Source organism: Saccoglossus kowalevskii, chromosome 3 (assembly GCF_978046115.1).
Source record: "Saccoglossus kowalevskii chromosome 3, keSacKowa6.1, whole genome shotgun sequence".
In the NCBI taxonomy this organism is placed as follows: Eukaryota; Metazoa; Hemichordata; class Enteropneusta; family Harrimaniidae; genus Saccoglossus; species Saccoglossus kowalevskii.
The window spans coordinates 24,561,979-24,578,059 of record NC_140643.1 but is presented as its reverse complement, the minus strand read 5'-3'; the positions used below and the strand labels follow the sequence as shown (position 1 = coordinate 24,578,059).

Here is a 16,081-nt window from a genome sequence, read left to right as displayed (position 1 = left end):
TAACTTACTATAGCTACATACAAATGTGATCAATTATCAGAAGCATCAATAACCGGCATGTTTAATAAATTTAAATACAATAAAAATATGTACAAAAAAAATGAATCTCAAATGGTTTGATAAACAATGCAATTCAAGTAAACGTGATACTGTGCGTCGGCAAAATTAGTAAATAATTCTATTTGATATGCAACTTAGACAAACATTTTATTCAATTCAAAAATTAGCCAAAAGAAACAAATTCAACATCATTACCGTACGAAAGATGTGGACAAACAGAGTGAACATTCATTACAGCAACTAAATGGACGGATTATTATGTAACACATAATGTAATTAGTGTTAACAGTGATTTCCAGTAAAATATAATGAACAAGCCATATGGTCATTTAGATAATAGAACAGTGAAGCAATAATAAGTCCCACTCTTTATTATTACTGATTTAAAAGACAATTTGTACAATGTTAAAACAGATTCTCCATTGCTAAATAATACAATAGTTAACTAAATTCTGAATGCCGATGATCTAGCATTTATTTCCACCATCCAGGCTAGTCCGCAGACAATGTTAAATACACTGAATAAGTACTGTCGAAAACACACGTTGTCATTTTTAGTTCATACACATTTAGGCAACAATATCCTTTCAATTACATGAACAATAAAAATGCTAGTTTCAATGATGCAATGCCATATTTGGGGAGTAAATGCAGTCAAATCAATTCACATTCTAGATAAGCCATTGAGCTAAAACATTTTTATCGAACATAATTTATGGATCAGAAATATGGGCATTAGATATTAACAACACGACAACAGAAAACAAAATATTAAATTTTGTAAACACATTTTGCAAAGGAATAAAGGTAACTATGAAGAGCAAAGACCAGAGGTAACTATAAATAAAATACTGGCTGCGCACAAAGAAACTCACAGATGAAGCATGCTTACCTAGAACAAAAACCCTCAATAATATGAAATACAAATGTTTAAATGCAATACAATTAATTTGACCACTATGTGGTTTTGGATACTGATCTGTGGCATTGCTTGTTGTCAAATTACACCATTGGTTACCATGTAGTGTCGCCCGGAGCATGTGTACAGTTCATATACTGTGAAACCGTTACCAATAAATCAGCCAAGAACACTAACTAAAGTTTATGCAAGAAGAATCTCTTAATGGAAAACAAAAAAGTCAAATCAATAACATCTTAATAATCTTTAAAGAATTTATGAAAAGAAATTATTTTAAACAGAAAATGTAAACTAACTAAAAAACTATAAGTTAGAGACATATTTGAATATCTAGACTGCGAGGAGAGGAAATGGTTTACTGAATTTATAATTAGCAACCAAAATTCTGGAAAAATAGACACACACAACCAAAAACTTCAGTAAAAGAATACGCCAAAAATGTAACGAAAATTTAATTGAAGATGAGGAACGCTTTCCATTGGCTTGTCAGAAATATAATACTGACAGAAAAACTTTATTATTATTTCTATTATCATTGACCAACCATTGATGTGTTAGTACGCCATTTCAAAACTGCTTCAATATTCAATAAAATCTCGCTCAGATATATGCGTAGATATTGTGGTACGGCGAATATAGCTTGCATATTCGTATACAAATGCATTTTTTTTTTCTCACGTGAGCGCCGTTTGAGGGCGTGCTTCACCTGGGTCATAGGTGAAACTGACATGTGATTTGTGTTTACAACGTAGCTAGCGGACGTTTGCTTAATTCGTGTATATTTGTGTGCTCTAATCTCGGTATTTTCCAGTTATTTGTCTTGGTGCAGTCCCACTACAGTAGGTGTGTCTTATTTACCTCAGTTGTAACAGAGTTTGCGCTAACTAGCATGTGCGTTTGCACGTTGTCGACTTATTTATAGAAATCAGGTCAAATGCCAATATAGTCATTCATGAAAACCCCATTAGTACTATGATCCCAGTGTGAGATGAGTGCCTGAGCCATCACCTAATTTATACCGATTTATATATATATATCATTAGTACAATACTACAGCTTGCTTCACTAGTGTGCAATGGCTGCATCGAACGACGAGGGACTGACGGTAACTTTGAGACCACCGTGTGTAGTTGGAGACAAAGTCGAAGACATTGACACTCCAGCACTGGTTGTTGACCTTGATAAAATGGAGAGAAACATGGATAAGATGACAGAATTCATGAAGGAATTCCCCAGTTGCAAATTGCGTCCGCACGCCAAGAGCCACAAATGTCCCGCAATAGCAAGGATGCAGGTAATATTTCGTATCAAATTATAAGGGATGTGTCATTTAAATCTCGGACGGGCATGGGAAGATTCCTAGTTGTGTTATATGTTGACTATATCACTGTTATAGCCCGGCGTGGCTTGGTATTTTGTTATCACCATCCCGACACTCGTATGTATTCTTTTAAAAAAATCGTCCTGCCACTGTTCTTGATTCCACGGAAATGGTCAACCCATTAAATCATGCTATTTTTGTCGCGGGCTGGGATGACAGACGGCAAATGACATATTGTCTTTAGTCATGTAATGTCTGGGGGTACACCCATAGTTGAAGTATACGGGCATGAGCTGCTGTTTTGACCCCAAACATTTAGGCAAATTTTAACCAAAATGCGCCCTCAATGTCGATGTGTTGGGTCTAATTTGCAACTGACTGGAGAGGACTCCCACCTAAATTTCGGGTAAGTACCCCCACACGCTTCACCCCCATAACATTTCCTATTGAGTGCCTAAGATATACAGAGATGTTTGCTAATTTGCACCCCCTTCGGGCAACAATTTCCCTATACTATTTTTCATGACGGCTCTAGTATTGAATTCATTTGTTCACTGTCTAGTCACAAATTATGTCCAGAAAAACAGAAAAATGAGAAGACATTCTTTATAAAGATGGATAACTGTTTGGTGATATGCTAGTTCTAACACTTAACATTTTCAATCAATTTGTATTCGTGCTTACACTTAAAATGTGTGTTCCTCTGAAAATAGAAATTTCTAATATCCACAGCATAAAACAATGGTGTGTACAGTAGTCTTTAAAATTAAGTTTTAATCAAAAAGTGACTACATCTCATTCATTCATTCATTTGCCCACAGTTTATATGTTACTAAATTGTCAAAACGTATGTTGTCATATAGATTCAGCGTGGAGCAGTTGGAGTATGTGTTCAAAAAGTCACTGAGGCGGAGGCGATGGTCAATGGCGGTATAAAAGACGTGCTTGTCACCAACGAGGTAATGTTTAGAAATGAAGTAGTTGACCTTTGTAAAATCATACGATCAGGCCGAACTATCTCTGAACAATTTGTATTCTCTAACACAGTAATGATACACAGAATTGTTTTTCAATACATTCGAAATATTCGATTTAGTTTATTAAATATAACATTTCATGATTCTAGATATATGGGAAAACAAAACTGAAACGACTTGCGTCTCTGGCCAGTAAAGCTCGCATTGGAGTATGCGTTGATTCGATCGAAAACCTTCGACAGGTGTCTGCGGCAGCAAAAGATCAACAAACAAACATCGATGTATTGGTTGAGGTTAATCTGAAGATGTACAGGTACTTTTGATACCAACGATTCAATTAGGGGGAGGTGACTTACATTTCTTTGTGAAACACCACGATTGAAATCCACAGTCAGTAAAAAGAGGTTCGACATTTTAGAGTACGATCATGATATTATATTTTTTTATTATAATAAACGCATTGTTTAAATTTTAGGTGTGGTGTTGAACCAGATGAAGTGGTGCCATTGGTATTACTTGCAAAGGAACTACCAAATATCACGTTTGTTGGACTACAATGCTATGCAGGGTAGGTACATGTCAGATACTACGCTTCACTATTCTGATACAAAGATACATTCGCATACAGTGACAAACTCGATATTTTTTGTTTATTTTATGGGCATTATTTTTTTTAGACGCAATCAACATATCAGGGAGTCCGCGATGCGTTCGTTTGCTTCCCACGATGCAATGGACATAGCAAAGATTGCTATCAAGGTAAAATAACAAGCATGCATACAACCTCATGTAATATCATATTTTTCGAAGCCAACTCGGTTTATGGTGACATGGTATGAATCGGTTAGAGTTGACACATAGAAGATTCGTCGATAATTCACATACAGCACTACGATAAAGACTTTCCGTTTTCGACACTGAAATTCTTTTGATGGGAGCTGAAAACAACTGATTTTGACAATTAAATTCAGATATATATTAAGAATATTTCATAACAAATGTACTCCGTATGCACGCCAATAATATATTTATAATAACCAATAACATGAATTTTAATTAAATGAAATATAATTTGTCATATTCTCGATATTTCTGCGGTTCATTTGTCTTGAATTATTACTGAAAGCAGCTGAATGGAATCACAATACATGTTCAACAACTCATGTACTAGAACAATGCCAAACTGCATATGTATGTATGTATACTCATAATTGCTATTTATGTCCTAGAATTTATCTGATGCTGGGATCGAGTGTAAATACGTCACTGGCGCTGGTACGGGTACATTCAAATATGAAGGAGGAATTGGAGGTAAGGTGTTTGTCGTTATTAATTTTCTAGTGAGGATGGGTTAATTCGAGCAGATTGTGAACATTTTTTTTTTCTAAGAGCCGTGTCCGTAGGTACGGTTAAGTTATCTTGCTCAGTGTTATACCCTATGTTCGTCAACAAACGCGCCATTCAACAGTGCCTACTATCTTCTTCAGTTTTAGATGAATTCCAGTGTGGTTCTTATATATTTATGGACGTCGATTATTGTCGAAATATTGGAGATGATGGTAAACAGTTTTTCGAATTTGAACAAAGTTTATTTGTTTTATCCACCGTGCATAGCCTGCAGGTAATTATGGTTCTCAGACTACAATTAAATTACTCTTATTAGTATTACTAGTATAGTTCAATTTACTTCAACTAATTCATAGTATATTTATTTCACACTTAAATGTGGCGCTAAAGTAATTTAAAATATATATAAGTTAAAATAGAATTAAAAAATAGTGCCTTAACCATGCAGGAATTTAAATAATACTGACTATCATATTGAATTCAATAAGTGGTTTGATAATCACACTAGGGTATGGTCCGGTGACCATACAGTTCCAGTAATTAATAATTATAATAATTTTTAAAAAAAAGCAGCTTTGATAGATAAATCAAACTTCACATTAATGATCTAAGAACTTGAAAAAACACGGTTATTTCACATATAGAACAACGAGTCAAGTATCTTTTTTTAATATAACAATCTAGAGTGTTTTTATAGATTTTAAACTCAAACATTGAACAACGTCATCAAATTGTTGAATTTAACAAAAATGAACTTGAAGATGATTTAACTGCTTCACTGGTATGGGTAATATTAGAAAAAATACCTATTTACCCTTTCCGTCCATTATTTCAATACCAGTTTATTTTTGTAAAGTTTATTACAAATCTAACGCTTGTTTAATCTAACATAATAAATAAAAGTGTAAAATTAAATAGAAAGCGCTATAAATTCAATCTTGGCGTGAAAGCTTTTTGTACACCTAAATTATGAATCACGTTTTGATATGACATTTTATAAGCCAGTGTCACGAACTACTGTGCATCGCTGGAATACGAGAGCGTTATATTTTGTAACAACCAGATTGATGTATAGTTACAATACCATATTTAACCTTATTGGATATTGCTGCGTGAAAACTATATTATTGATTATTATGCTGTGTGGGTTATTACAGGGTGGCTCCATGGCGAGAGCGATTCTAGACGCCGGAATTAAAGCTGTTGGAGCGGACTCAGGTCCGCCAGAGGTAGGATACTCATTCTAATATTTGTTACCGTGGCTGCTGCAGTGTCTCCGAATTACTGCATTGTAACGGCATGAATAAATTTATTGTTAGTGTGTACCCCAGAATAATGTGCAAGTTACATAGACATAGTCACTTCATATTGAAATAAATAGATGTTTCAAGTGGACGAAATAATCATCTCTTTTCTTGTTATACTTTTATATGTTATCACTTTTATCCGCATAAAAAAGATACCTAGATGACAACGATCATCTGAACAAGATCATCATTTTTCTTAGATAAATGGGTGCGAATACGCTGCGCAGATTCGCGATTACTTCCATTAAATGAGCAAATAATGTTGTTTTCTTGCAGGTTTATCCATGGAAAGATCTTGTATATTTCTTTGGGGGAGACGAACATGGTATCATTGTACCACCGGGGCCGTACAAGGTAAATGTGGTTTGTTATATCCTAATCGTCGATAGTTGGGTGAAAAAAAAAACAATGATTGGACACCAATACAGATGACAGATTTACTTTATATCACCTACGCGACCACGAACTTACCAGAGAGAGAATATAATACGATGTTGATAATCAGATATATGCACAATCGGATATTAAAATCATCAATGATTGGGAAATGTATGAAACCAGGGAAATAATTATTATCGTAAAAATGCTGGGAGATACGTGAGAAGTATCGTCTACATAATGATGGGAAATACTTGTTAATACTTTCTGCTAATCACTAGATTTATTTTCATACTCAGCTTGGTGAGAAAGTGTATCTAATTCCCGGACACTGCGACCCATGTGTGAATCTATACGATTGGATTGTAGGAATACGTAATAACGTGGTAGAGACAATCTGGCCCGTCTCTGGCAGAGGACCTGGCATTTAGTCAAAAACAATTTCATTGTCTAATTCGGACGGCGATGGCGCTGTAGGTGGTAATGCGATTTGAAACAACGTTTTGTTGTTAGACAAAATCTTGGGAACACAGTTGTAAAATAACATTGAATGAGATCAGGTATCCTATGTTTAAGAACTGAGATTTTAATACCTGAATGCGATTTGGACTGTATTCGAATAATTTCTCAATCCTAGTCATATTTGTAACGATATTAAAAAATGCAACTAAGGAATTTCTTCCTGGTAAAAGCAGGCATTATTGCATTACCTTGGACGGAAATGTGACATTCGTGAGATATTTGTGCCAGTGTTACATGATTCTATGAAATAAAAAAAAAAATTCAACTACCGTATTTTGTGAATTATATGGACAGCGCAATGCGACATGATAACGTGTTACTTTGGGTTGTGCTAAATGAGATTTGGTTCGAAACTACCAAACGCATAATGATGCAAACTTGCTGTTATAAGTGTTCAGCATTGGTTAAATTTCCTTCTCAGTCACCAGATAACATCCGTTGCATTCCGTCACATCATGTACAACGACATAGGGTATTTCATGTGAAACGTTCTTTTAGAACTTTGTTGTTTTTCCGCTCACGAATCTTCGAAATTCTGCACTAAAGAGCCCACCCATCAATTGTTTGATAATTACCATTCATGACAGCGCATAGAATGGAGTTATGTCGTGATCGACCTTTATACACGGTCCAAATTACTTCTATGCACTAGGTAGAGAAAGTTGTTGACATGCATTGTGTGCGAATCATTGACGCGTAAATGTTACCACATCATTTAATGCAATATTCAGAAGTTTAACAATGCATAGGGAGTAAGGCAAAGGTCGGTACCTGAAACCAACACAAATATTTAATGTTGGACAAAGACCGTATTTATATTAGTAGAAAATCGTAGAAGTCGGGCATGGAGGAAACGACCCAACCCCCACCCTCGGGCTGGAGACGATAGGTTACAGCACAGTCCCTCTATCAGGGACTGTGGTTACAGGTAAAATATACACGCTATGTGCACATCTTGTATATCGTTAAAGAAATAAACTAAAACCACATCATGTATTTCCCTTTATTTAATACTCAACACGAATGTTACATTCAAATACAAACAAATTATATTGGCAGTAATTAGTACTTGGCACACACAAACTCTGTTCAAACTTAATTTTAACAATTGGTCCCCAAACATGTACATTGTTTTCTTCCACTATTCAAAATATATTGTACAAATATTAATCCGGATAAAAATATTCATAAGTCGTACTCTAAGGTGATCAGGTGTATTATTCTGTATGCTATATGTCACAGTACATGTTCGTACCAGAATGCCAAAGCAAATACAGTGAGCGAAATCAGTCTAGAGTAGCACTCGCATTCTTGTATCAGAGGTCGTGTATACATAACCTTCATTAGTCAAATGTATATTGTCAGACAGCACATCTCCGATCGATTCACCGTACTGAACACATCGCGTGATTCGTATAATCATGACGTAACGTGTAACCAGAGTGACCCGCCCGCTAGAAAAGATTCCATTACTGTACCCCCTCAGTAACCATCAACGTCGTTATGGGCGCGTATATCGCTGGCGTTACTATTTCGCCTGCAGGCTATTACGTTATGTTACGCACGCCCTTGCGGTAATCGTACGATATGAGAAAGTAAGCTGGAGACATGCCTAGACACGAGTAGCGTCAACTACATATTTATTGATGCCACTTATAGGGAAAAACGACAATATAGTTTTAATAATGACTTGTATATACTTTTTTCTGACTTTTTGATTTGAAACACTGTGGCGATGCAAGTCGTCTACATGGTTATGTTTTGGTACTCACAAAACCTTATACGAGCTGTTTGCCCAGGGTATAAGTGGTACTTGCATAGTTTGGAACAATGGGTACCGTCGGGATTAGGCCTTGGGCTCTCGAGAGGATGAGGCAATATAAAATACTAGGCTTTGATAAAAAAACGACCTGAATTGTGGCAGTAAGATGGCCGTAATTGTATTTTCGTGTTGTGTTATGTAATCACACAACTATCGACTGGCAACATGGTCCCTGGAACTAACTTAAATTCACGGTCATGCATGTTCGTTTCTGCATTTTAGAAACACGACTCGTTCAAGTTCGTAGTTTTATTTCTAGTTGTATACACGGCGTCACATACGCGGTAACACGTATCATAATACGAGACCCATACATCGTCGCTAGTATAGTAGTACTGATCGTGGTCTCCGTCCGTTGTACTAACAGTTGTTGAGCATGTCCACGATTGAGTAGATCCGCCACCGTCGACAAACTGGTGCCAAAACGAGTTATTTCGGGGGCTGTAAAACAGTTGTATTCGTACCGAACAGTCGGGCGGGGAACATTCCACGCGAGGCTCAGATAGACCACTATTTTCGTTCCATAATTCGTTACATCGCATATTCACTTCGTAACCACCTGGCCCAGCTTGGATTGCGTTTTCCAGAGTTGCCACAGGTAGCGAACGCCGGGATGCGATATCGTTAACGTGTCCATATTTATGCACGCTGGTCAAAATTCGCACGTCCGCCTGGTCTGTCCGACCGACAATGTTTACCAGAGTCCCAACACAGAAGTAGATCGAGGCAACAGCGGCACAGAGAGCAATCACGGCATAACACAACCTGTAACGCTGGATGTACGTGGCATGTTTTCTGCTTGAAAAATATAAATTACCAGGAATGCGTTGAGTGCAACGAAAACATCGCGTACGTCCCAGTACCGGCACTAATATAATACACAAGAAATAAATTAACTTTTTGGCTAGTATAAGAAAAGTGGCTGCCATGGCGACGGTTTGTGCAATGTTCAGCTCGTTTGGGTACTGAAATAGTGCAAGTCGGCAAGACCCATTTGGTCCGACGCCAGTCAACCGGTAGTTGATCAACGAGATGGCCAAATCGCCCATCAGTAGGGTTGTCAATATCTGTATGAAGTGACACCGTAGAACACACGCCGCGGTAGCATCACTGTCCTGTGGCATTGCGGAGTGGTAATTAGTGTACATGACACACAACTCCACTGCATATAAAATAGTCAATATAATACAGAAACCTTGTAGAGCCATAATGGTGGAAATATCATAATTCGTCAGCCATCCAATACCGGTCGTTCGTTCAGAGTCTTCTGAGTACGTCACCGGCGCCACGCCGTCATACTCTGTTGTCGCGTTGTCGGCCGCCGCGGCGTAGTATCGCTCCCAGGGGAAATGCTGCCATTGCAAGTTGCTGTTGACCCAATTAGCGGACAAGCTGAAACACACTATTACGATCGTCGCCAGGAATCGGATTACCTGGGTCCAAACGGGTAGTTTCGTACTGTTGGCGTCGTATTCTTGGTAAAATCCGGGATCGTTCTCAACCTGCTGTTGCCGTTTCTCGCCTGCCTTGGAGAGCTCGAGAATTTCAACGGTACTTGATGCATCGTAACTGTTCTCAATATCATACGTGGGCATCGTCGGGGAGTGCGGCAGCTGATCCAATCCCCTTTTTCAACTGTTAAATGTCACCTGGAGATAGTTAAAAAGAAAAGAAAAAGTTACAAAACAAAGGTTGGCGATTGGAATGAAAGGGTTTGTGTGAAAGGAACTATGTAAGCCGGTTCCGTCTTTTGTGTCAAAACATTGTTGAGCAAAGCACTCAGTACGTTATATACTCGGTGCAAGGAGATGTCATTTGTTAAAACTACAAAAAGAGCCTTGTGTTTCTTTGCCTCACCGGAAATTGCCAAGGTTGTGTGTTCGCCTCTTACTAGCTGACACCTCTCGAAATCACTGTCTGTCACTTTACATAGAACACAGTGACACGGGGGTCACATGGTCAATCCGATATACTTTGAATACCAGTGACTCGGGAACTATAATGTTTACCAGCGTCTTATTTTTTCCTACTCCTCTTCCACCAGAACACAAATTCTCAAACCTTTCCTGAGTTGCTGTGGTTGGAAGGGGAGGGCGCTCTCAGACATGAGATAAGTAATTCTTATGACAGACACGACATATAATGCGTATGAATATAAAACAAAACGTCAAAAATGAGGCATTTAAAAATGCGTATTAATTTTCGCATTCATTTTGTTTGTTTGAGCACAGTCCCTCTATAGATGGACTGTGGTTTGAGAAAAGGTACATATATAGGTCTGATTTAAATACAGGTGGCATATGCACATCACTTTCAGTGGCGACAGGTCATGCAAAGTGCATATATTATGGGATACGGCGGACATGCGATACTGGCTGACACACGGTACCTTATATAATACCAATTAAATAGCGTGCAATGTAAGTTATTTTGTTTCCATATTCGTTGTAAACTAGGTCAAGCCAATTGTTAATGGGTAATACAATGCTCAGCAAAATGTCTATACCGCAAGAAATTCAATCCCTCATCGCATTGTTAACAGCAGAAAAACAAACAACACAACATACCGTATCATACATACAATACTGCGAACACGTATATACTATTGCGTTGATGTCGATTTGAAATATCCCCGGTGTTATGGCTTGTGTAGGTGAGCCTAGGTCTTCCCTGTTTTTAACATGTGTTCATCATTATGCATTACGCATGACCACATCCTCGTACACAATGAGATAATAACATGCTGCCCAGTCACAGGTCTTTCTTGCATATTTTGGGGGAATTGTACAAGGTCAAGAGAATCAGTCCGCGACAGGTCAGCAAGACCTTGGAATGTTGTGAATTTATTCAACTGCGTGTTACTTCTAGTAAACTTGATTTATATTTGAAAAACATGGCCAATCCAGAGTTTGTTGGCCGACGGTCGTGTATTTTACGGTCCCTCTATGCTCTCATCCAAGGGAGTAGTTAACGCTAATGTGGCCGAGCAAGGTAAATCACTCGCATGACTTTCCCAGTTCTCATTTATTTCTCCCGGACTACGCCGCCAATTGGAGCAAACACCAATGCAATGGGGAAAACGATATCTTAGTGAGCATCACCTGGTGCGACCAGCGCGGAAAGCAACACAATTACAACTCGATGGGTAATTTAAAATGAATGAGCTTACAACAAATACCCACAGCCCACTCGATGTAATCTGCGTCACACTGGCGTTGATCTACGGTGACACTTACATTAGTTTTCGACATGCATATATACACACCTGAGTTACTGCTTGTTTCACCAAGTTGAACATGGACGCAAAGCCTACGAGTAGGGCTACAACCTTTACTAGTACTGTTTTCAGACGCACCCAAACCATGCGGTCGACCATTCGAGTCGTATGTTTAGGGGGTGTATTTAAGTAAGGTCATAGGTCATATGCTTATTTAATATGCATGCATGACGTCACTGTAAACTAGTGCAGCAGCGGGGACTCAAAGTCATACTATTGTCAGGGGAACAGGTATATTGGTCTTGCATTTGAAATAACAAGTGTGTTCAGTATTGACTTGATAGTGTACATTGCATACGCCTCAGGCTGTACACCCAGGTTTTCTTTGTCGTAAATTCTGTTCGACACGCTGGATTGACCACTTTCTCTGTTGTAGCAAACAGTATATTAGTGGCCGGTGTGTGTCGGTGTCGCCGGGCATTCGTATCACGTACAGCAAATCCATAAACTAAATTGAAATACGTGTAAATTATGTATAAATGATATTTAGAAAATTACAAGGTATATAAATGCAGACGTACTAGTATTGCGCTTCATAAACAGACTTAGCACACTCTACTGGTCTGACATTTAGGCGTGAGTGGTGCCCTCGCCGGCCGAGCGGCATCAGACCTCACTAACTGTTTGAAACACCGCGTTGGGCGCAACTGACGCGACTTTGTCAGGCTAACTCTACCGGTGGTCGACTAGAATATGATATAATACCCAACTCACCTCATTATACAGTGATCTATTATGAATGGAACACTTCATAGATTATATAATATAATAGAAAATATAAGCAGGTAAGGGATTGGTCAGTTACTTCGGCCTAGGGGGGGGGGGGTCGGCAGATTCCATTTTGCCAGCTGTAAATCTCAGTTGACCCCCTATCAAAAAAAAAAAGTGGGTGACCCCCCTCCCCAAAATTATATTTTAAAACTTAAAACATGCTGACCCCCCCCCCTAAAAAACAAAGAAACATTAACAGTTTTGGCTCTGGCATGATTACAAAATGTATTATGAGTGCATTTTGACATAATTTTTAGCGTTTGCATTTAATAGACCTTAGGAGGGGAGGGGAAGCATAAAGCCAAAAAATGACTACAGAAAAGGCTGCAGGAAGGAGGGAAATCTATGCTGCTAAAGATAGTAAATAAAAGCAAAGCTGTGAAGTACTCACTCGATAAACGCCCTTATAAGATAGGAAAAGAGGATTTGAATCTAGGCGGTTTGAACTCTTTGAAAACTAAGCTGGATTTAAAATATCTTTCATATCTTATAGACCAGGAAAGCTTTACACCCGAAGCACAATCTGTGCTTATGAAAACAAAGGAAACTTTGATTTTTGCTTAAATTTGTGTTGGATTTTGGTATTTTACAGAGCAAAATATGCATATTTAAAAGTTAAAAAAACAAAAAAAAACTATTTATTTTTTTCATCATTTATTTTAATTTATATATCAGCATTTTCACAAATTTAACTTTTTTTGATTTGCTGAACAAAAACTGTCACTGCTCTTTGTACTAATTGCTGTGTTGTCTTTCCGTCTCCTGTTATAATTGGATAAATCCAGTAAATATCTTATACAATGGTGACTTCAGACTTTAAATAAAATAATCTGATATCAGCAGCACATGGACTTGGGATGTGTTTAAAACTTAACTGTATAATTGGGGTTCTAGCCGCATTGCATAATCTGTTAGTTATTTGGCAACTTTAACCTCAAAATATTTAGCCTATAACATTTTTTGCATCAACAAATTTATAGGCAATATAGGTAATAGTTATTACTAAGAACACATTTGTACGATTAACTTGTTTATCGTTTGTTCTGAAATAACATTTTAAAAAATATATGCATGAGCGCGTGTGTGAATTGTGGAAAACATGATATCAAAAACAGGGTGACACCCCCTATTCGCACAATCAAAAACTGGGTAACCCCCCCCTACTGATCCACCGACCCCCCCCCCCCAGGCCGAAGTAACTGACCAATCCCTAATCGTAGCATTTGGTAAATATAACCACACTCTGCAGGCAATGGTCCGTCCTCAGTCTGTATTTACTCACTACTCTGTTACTATGATTTTCTATATATTATATTTTTCGATGCTAGAAGCTTGTACCATAATGATTGTAGAAGCTTTTAACCATAGCTCGTATAAACCAGTAGTATTCGTGGTGAATGCAAAATTTAACTATAGTTTTTTTGTGACAATCAACAACTGTAAGGGGAATTCACAATTTGGTTGAGGAGATCAACTGATATTCAGTGTGTGTAGTTTTTTTTAGCCGTCTCATTTATATGTGGTTAAAAAAAAAACATACAGTTTGAAATTCAGAAACTCTGTCTTCCCGTCCTCTGGTTGAACTGACTTCGAAAGACGTACATAGAACTAATAAGTACATATTTGCACGTCGTAAAATGGTTCATGCGTCACACTCTGTTTAATTACTCACTACTGACAATGGAGCAGGTATATCTGACAGTGGACAACAAGTGAGTCGAATTATTGCACTCTATAAATGAGAATAGCCACACGATTCACAATACGATGCAGACACCGCGTGTCACATGTCACTTGCCTTTTAAACTGTAAATACAGACAAACGGGCTTTGTTGTACGAGTATACCTTTAAATTAGTGATTTTATGATAAATACAAATTCAAATTGCGGAAACTTTCGAAGTAAAATGAGAACGAGCGCCGGGCGGACATTATTTTTGTCATCAGTGTCGTTTACCCAGTTTGTAGATTCGTTCTCTCTGAGTCGTTTTTGGTACCGGCATGCTCTGACCCATGTGACAATACATGTTTTTATTTTCTAGTGAAATCGGAATTTCAAAAGTGTATTTGCTTTATGATAATATCTAGATGAATGACGCAGAATTTTAAGTTTAAACAGAAGATGTGACATGCGAGTTGACCTCTGAAAGGATAAATATTGATTTCACTATATATGTTTGTCAATAGACTATTCTATACAGTCCGTGCTTTGCCGGATATAATGATCAACTCTCGTAAATAATTCGTGGCTCATTTTGTGTGAAAATCATGACGTCATTGCTCGTGTTGTGACGCCTTAGGCCAAACCATCTATACCGACAAGAACTTCTTTTACCGTACATAAGTCAATGTCTACTTGGAACAGGAGTTCGCACCTTTTGAATTCATGCATATTTACTAGTATTTCCATTTCGTCCAAATACGTGGACCACAAACGTTTCACTCACCAACAAGAGGTTTTTCGGCATTAATGTACCTGCATACAGACATTTACATACATGTATTTATAACAGTGTTCCTTTGCCTGACGTATTAGTTGTAAAAGTGTTGGTATTGATTTACATCCTTCTTCCGACAGAATCGTGATCACCGATTTCTGTCCGTTTTCTGGTCAAAACTGATAAAGGCCAATGGCGTAGCAACAACCTTGGGTTTAATCTACCGGGATCATACGTCCACGTTAATCGACTTTCAATGTCAAACCCCGGCGTCTTACACTAGGGTGATGATAAAAACGACCCAAGGCTGTTGTTTATAATTTATTTATTCGGAAACACGTGCCAGTGATAGATGCAAGATTAGCGATGTGTGTCTTACTTAGGTCGCTGACTATTCCTGTGCCGTGGCGTACAATACGGAGAGAAACCAGTAAAACGCACGACTCTGCGACCCAGTGCAAAGTCAGAATTAGAAAAGTATCAGTGAAATCGACGGCCAACTATCAGTACATTCGTCTAATTACTTGATGTTTGATACTTGGTAATTTTATTTCTTTAAAAAATGTGTTACATAGTTGTTCGTTTTGACACAAATCATCGAATTTTGAGCTTGGTTACTCAATGCGAAATATTTGTTGGAGAAAAACTTTCTGAAAACATACAAAATTAAATTTTTAGGAACTATTTTCACGTGAAGTGTTATTTTCCTTATAATTTGGGATAACCTTAACTACCCATATTTTCTCACCATTCGTACGAAGACGATTTTTGAGAAATAATGTATCCATTTCCCTTAAGAGCTAAAATGGTAAATTGCTCAAAAATCTTCACTTTTGTGAGAAACTGCATAAATTAAAGCCAAGTGTAAAAGACATGGTTATGATCATAAAAATATGGTGATGATTCGTAATCATGGTAGCCAACCTTCTTGAAATGAAATTAC

The 16,081-nt window shown here is 37.7% G+C and overlaps 2 protein-coding genes across 4 annotated transcripts; one reads left to right on the top strand and one right to left on the bottom strand.

Moving 5' to 3' along the window:
* The first annotated feature begins 1,693 nt into the window (after nt 1–1,693).
* Nucleotides 1,694–7,096, top strand: LOC100378941 (uncharacterized). 2 transcript variants are annotated; one of them, XM_085496957.1, is made up of 11 exons: nt 1,694–1,818; nt 2,023–2,273; nt 3,164–3,259; nt 3,427–3,590; nt 3,753–3,845; nt 3,955–4,036; nt 4,507–4,588; nt 4,765–4,898; nt 5,782–5,853; nt 6,208–6,285; nt 6,609–7,096. In XM_085496957.1, exons 2-11 carry the CDS (start codon nt 2,055–2,057, stop codon nt 6,738–6,740), a joined length of 1,152 nt encoding a protein of 383 aa, XP_085353083.1. In that variant the 5' UTR covers nt 1,694–1,818; nt 2,023–2,054; the 3' UTR covers nt 6,741–7,096. The 2 variants fall into 2 exon arrangements, with proteins under 2 accessions (XP_085353083.1, XP_006811208.2); XM_006811145.3 differs by having other exon boundaries at nt 1,694–1,822.
* A 724-nt stretch (nt 7,097–7,820) lies between these two features.
* On the bottom strand, nt 7,821–12,087 carry LOC102806794 (uncharacterized). 2 transcript variants are annotated; one of them, XM_006811135.3, is made up of 2 exons: nt 11,919–12,087; nt 7,821–10,302 (listed from the first exon to the last, which is right to left on the bottom strand). In XM_006811135.3, exon 2 carries the CDS (start codon nt 10,246–10,248, stop codon nt 8,872–8,874), a length of 1,377 nt encoding a protein of 458 aa, XP_006811198.1. In that variant the 5' UTR covers nt 10,249–10,302; nt 11,919–12,087; the 3' UTR covers nt 7,821–8,871. The 2 variants fall into 2 exon arrangements, with proteins under 2 accessions (XP_006811198.1, XP_006811199.1); XM_006811136.3 differs by lacking the exon at nt 11,919–12,087 and adding an exon at nt 11,221–11,376.
* Between the last annotated feature and the right edge of the window lie 3,994 nt (nt 12,088–16,081).